Source organism: Salarias fasciatus, chromosome 11 (genome assembly GCF_902148845.1).
Source record: "Salarias fasciatus chromosome 11, fSalaFa1.1, whole genome shotgun sequence".
In the NCBI taxonomy this organism is placed as follows: domain Eukaryota; kingdom Metazoa; phylum Chordata; class Actinopteri; order Blenniiformes; family Blenniidae; genus Salarias; species Salarias fasciatus.
The window spans coordinates 26,178,376-26,183,681 of NC_043755.1; the positions used below are offsets into that span (position 1 = coordinate 26,178,376).

The 5,306-nt window shown below is 44.3% G+C and overlaps 1 protein-coding gene across 1 annotated transcript; it reads right to left on the reverse strand.

Annotated features, from left to right (window-relative positions):
* Positions 1 to 317: 317 nt before the first annotated feature.
* Positions 318 to 2,820, reverse strand: LOC115396920 (zinc finger protein OZF-like). Its single transcript, XM_030103006.1, has one exon. It carries the CDS (start codon positions 2,701 to 2,703, stop codon positions 1,456 to 1,458), a length of 1,248 nt encoding a protein of 415 aa, XP_029958866.1. The 5' UTR covers positions 2,704 to 2,820; the 3' UTR covers positions 318 to 1,455.
* Positions 2,821 to 5,306: the final 2,486 nt, after the last annotated feature.

The following is a 5,306-nucleotide window of genomic DNA, read 5'->3' on the forward strand; positions in this document are numbered from 1 at the left end:
TTAAAGGGGTGATTGAGTGAGGAAAAAGCAGAGTAGGCAGGAGCTCTCGGGCATCACGCCTACTCCATGCGGCAGCTTACAGGAAGTCCCCACAGCACTTTTAACACATTACAACAAATTTCACCAGCGGGGACGAAACTATCTTGACGCTGATGATGACTAATCTACTGGCAGAATGAGTTGATTTGAGGAAAGGATGAAATGTAGTTAGGTGATGTGATGTGAAGTGAGCCTTTATTACAACGATTAAAACAAAAATAAATTATGACTCAGTTATGTTAACAAAAAAAACAAAACAAACATCAGATTTATGTCAACATTTTATTGCTATTTCTGAAAAACACATTTTTACACAAAAAACACTTGAACAGTCTGAACAGGGTTAAACTGGTGATGTTTAATGATTTGGAGCTACAGATGAACTTCCTCAATGGCCATGTTTACATGCGACCCGTACAATCGGAACGTAGGTGAAGCGGATTGATGTGTCAGATAAACACCGAGTAGATCTGTTTCACTCGGAGTGGATTGTATTTCAGATCCGATTGTACGAGGTATTCTGCACTGATCTAATCCACTCTGGGTCTCATACAAACACTGACAGCGGAACTGAATAAACGGGGGATTATTTGTTCCACACATGCGCTCCTTCAAACGTAGTGACGTGATGATGTGCACAGTAAACGGGAAGCAGGACAGTCAAAAACAAGAAGAAAAACTGGACGGTGGTTGAGAAACACGTTTTTAATAACAACCCCAGGAGAACAAACACTAGAGAGGCGAGACAGCCACAAATCACACAGCAGCGAGTTGTTCAAAGAGCTCCAAGGCACACTACGAGCAGTCCGAACAGCCGGTGCTCTGGATTAGCTGGTTCCCATGTTAACGAGTGACGGTGGACTTCCGTGTAAACACATGCCGTAAATGTAGATGACCGTTTGCCAGCATCACTTAAGTTTCAGTCGGTATTTCAACATCTGTTGGTCACAACTTAACAAGGACACCAGTTAATTCGAAACATCGGCAGAGCTGAGCCCCGGTGCTTTACACCGGGATGTGCCGGCAGGGCGGGACTCTGGTTGGGGGAGGAGCTCTCTGAGCAACGTATCATGGAGATGTTGGAATATTTTTTGAGCAGTTATCCAGCAGATAAAAACACTCTGCTCGGCACTGAGGACTGATGGCTGCAAAGCGAAAGACCTGAAAGTTCAGCAAGAGATTTTGTGCGTATGTCATAGGACGAAGTATAATCCGCTTCACCCAGGACCCTTGTAAATGAGGATTGATCGTGGTTCGCTTTGTAAGCCGTACATGTTTACAACTACGTTTAATAAGATTGTTTTCAATGAAAAAAGACGCTTGTAAACTGGGCCAATGAGATCTTCGATAATCTTTCATCACCTCATCTCCAAGTGAATTTTCATGTGGTGCAGCAATGAACGATGACCGAAACTTTTACCACGTTTCACGATATGGCTTCTCACCTGTGTGAGATCTCTTGTGGACCAATAAAGCACTCCGACGACTGAAACTTTTTCTGCATGTTTCACAAGGATATGGCTTCTCACCTGTGTGAGATCTCATGTGGCGCAACAGATAACTCCGGGTAATGAAACTTTTGTCACATGTTTCACAAGGATATGGCTTCTCACCTGTGTGAGATCTTATGTGACGCAACAAATGACTGTTACGACTGAAACTTTTCCCACATGTTTCACAAGGATACGGCTTCTCACCTGTGTGAGATCTCGTGTGAGCCAACAAATGACTCCGTTTATCGAAACTTTTCCCACATGTTTCACAAGGATATGGCTTCTCACCTGTGTGAGATCTCATGTGGCGCAACAACTGAGTCTGGGTAATGAAAGTTTTCCCACATGTTTCACAAGGATGCGGCTTCTCACCTGTGTGAGATCTCATGTGATCCAATAAAGCACTCTGACGACTGAAACGTTTTCCACAGGTTTCACAAGGATATGGCCTCTCACCTGTGTGAGATCTCATGTGGCGCAACAAATAACTCCGGTCAATGAAACTTTTCCCACATGTTTCACAAGGATATGGCTTCTCACCTGTGTGACATCTGTTGTGGACCAATAAAGCATTCTTTTGACTGAAACTTTTCCCACATGTTTCACAAGGATATGGCTTCTCACCTGTGTGAGATCTGTTGTGGACCAATAAAGCGTTCTTTTGACTGAAACTTTTCCCACATGTTTCACAAGGATATGGCTTCTCACCTGTGTGAGATCTCATGTGGACCAACAAATGACTCCGGTTAATAAAACATTTCCCACATATTTCACAAGGATATGGCTTCTCACCTGTGTGAGATCTTATGTGGACTAACAAAGTACTCTGACGAGTGAAACTTTTCCCACATGTTTCACAAGGAAACGGCTTCTCACCTGTGTGAGATCTCATGTGGACCAATAAAGAGCTCTGATCACGTAAACTTTTCCCACATGTTTCGCAAGTTTTCCTCTTGTCAGTGTCCGCTCCTGCCTTTGGATGTATTTTTGTTTTTTTGCGGACAGGTTCACCACATGTTTCCTCACAAAGCTTTTCACCTTCAGAGTCCTGAGAGAGGAGCTGCTCAGTGTCCCGTACTTCTTCTGGTTCTCTCAGGTCACTTTCACTCTCAAACTTAAGAATAAGCTGCTCTCCCTCCTGCCTGGTACCCAGAACCTCCTGTTCCTCCATCTGTGGAGGTTCTGGTTCTTCTTCTTCCTGTTTGATCTGTGGAGGTTCTGGTTCTTCTTCTTCCTGTTTGATCTGTGGAGGTTCTGGTTCTTCTTCTTCCTGTTTGATCTGTGGAGGTTCTGGTGCTTCTTCTTCTTCCTGTTTGATCTGTGGAGGTTCTGGTTCTTTTTCTTCCTGTTTGATCTCTGGAGGTTCTGGTTCCTCTTCCTGTTTGATCTCTGGAGGTTCTGGTTCTTCTTCTTCTTCTTGTTTGATCTGTGGAGGTTCTGGTTCTCCCTGTTGTAGACGGTAGCTTATTTCCTGTTCAAACACTTGCTCCTCTCTACAGTCATGGGGCTGCTGCAGCTCTGCAAAGACAGAAAAATACAGCATCAAAGATTCAATTCAATTCAGCTTTATTTATAAAGAGACAATTACAACATAGTCATTTCTAGACACTTTTACAGAGAAAGCCCAACAGATCCACATGAGCAAACATAAGCGGCTGTGGAAAGGAAAAGCTCCCATTTAACAGGAAGAAACCTGCAGAACCAGGCTCAGAGGAGGAGAACCCTGCAGAACCAGGCTCAGAGGAGGAGGACCCTGCAGAACCAGGCTCAGAGGAGGAGAACCCTGCAGAACCAGGCTCAGAGGAGGAGAACCCTGCAGAACCAGGCTCAGAGGAGGAGAACCCTGCAGAACCAGGCTCAGAGGAGGCAGCTTTCTGCTATTCCGGTTGGGGTGAGGGGACAGACAATGAAGGAGACAAGACAGACAATTTCTTGTATCTGCATACATTTCATGTACAAACAGAGAGGACATAGGCTACAAGAGGAACAATCGTCAATGACACGTAGTAAAAGAACGGAATTACATTGAAACGAGAGGAAGGAGCAGAACTGGCAGTCGGTGCCACATGGTAGGAGCCCGGGGTTAGGGAAACCTCCTGCACCCACTGGGTCCGGGTTACGCCAATCAATCAGTGGATCAGCTGTTTTGATTGATGTCCAATTACTGCACCCATTGAATCCAGGTTGTCTCATTAGATCAATGGATCAGCCGCGATTGATGTTCTGTATGCGATCCCTCAATCACGGCTCCCCAAAGGGAAAATGCACCTGTGTGAGTGTGAATGTATTGAGCGGAAAAACAGATGTTTTGAGTATGAATGTAGATGTTTGAGTGATCTGAAGGCCTTGAATACATGTTGTTGATCTTTTTGGTGTGTTAAAGCTCTGGCTTTGTACTCAGTGGACACCTACTGCACCCAGTTCAATCTGTGGGTTGTAGTTTGGGTTTTGGAAGAAAGGTGTGATTTTCCACATCCAGGAAGTGTCTTGGATGTGAGTGAGTACATGGTGAGGTCTGAAATGTGTGTATGGTTTATGCTTTATGTTCTGTGGCAAATAGCTATACAGCGGCTCATTTGTACGTCCAGCACTGTCTGCAAATCGTCATGAGATCATGATTGATGTGATACTGCAAGACAGAGAAGAGAATGCAGCAGAGTGATGTTTTTCATGATGGAAAAAAATCATTCTGTTAAAGTCAGCTGTTTTTAAATGTCGTCAATGATCACAAATGTATTTTTAAACTGGTGTCTGCAGGATGAGGCAACACCAGTTTAAGGGGGAGGAATTAACATTTTCTGTTTAACTTTTCTGAGATGTGTAAAAGTTTTTGTGATCATTAAACTTAAAGCAACACTAAGGAACTTTCAGTTTTCGTTCATTTTGGCGATGCCAGTGGGCAAAACGGTAGTGTTTTGCCTGAAGGAATACTACAGTTCCCATGAGGCCTAGCGCGTGACGTCGTAAAATGCTGCTCCCTGTGGCATGCTGTTGAACTGAACTCGCCTTCATTTGTTTCCAGTGGCTGTGTGAAGGACGGATAGCGATGAGATAATGAATCTAATGGTGGCTAAACAATGTTATATCATGATGTGACGCATGCCGTAAAGCAGTCCGTACATTTGGAGTTTTTTAGTGTGCAGGGTTCCTACCACCCTCCTCACAGCTGCTCAGTCCAAGTGAAAGCAATACTGACGCCCTCAGCCCGTGACACAGGGGCCATTTAACTAGTTTTAAGTCGATGTATCGTCACAAAAGATATTAAAATGCTTTATTAAGGTTGAAAAGTTCCTTAGTGTCGGTTTAAGACCTTAATGTTTGACCAGTGCTGAGATTATATGTAGACTGTTGTTGTACAACACATAAGTAATTCTAAATTAATTTGGAGTTTAAGTCTGCAGGAATGTGTTTTCACACTGCAGGAGGTCAGGACACAGAGCAAGAGAATCCCAAACAGCAGCGTTCTTCTCTGTGGCGGACCTTTCAAATGCATTGTTCTCTGTCCCAGTTCAGCCAGACTTGCACTGCTGGTTTACATTTGAATTCCAAGGGAAACCAACACCTTCACATGGCTGTGGCAAGGTTATTGTGAGTCTGCCACAATTTACAGTTCAGTACTGCGTGTCCCCCTCTCTTCTCTTGTGCTCTTTCTTCTGGAGTATGTAGATCAGGGGTGGGGAACCCTGGTCCTGGAGGGCCGCAAACCTGCATGTTTTCCATGTCTCCCTGCTTCAACACACCTGAATCGAATCAAGATTCATGGCCAAGTCCAGC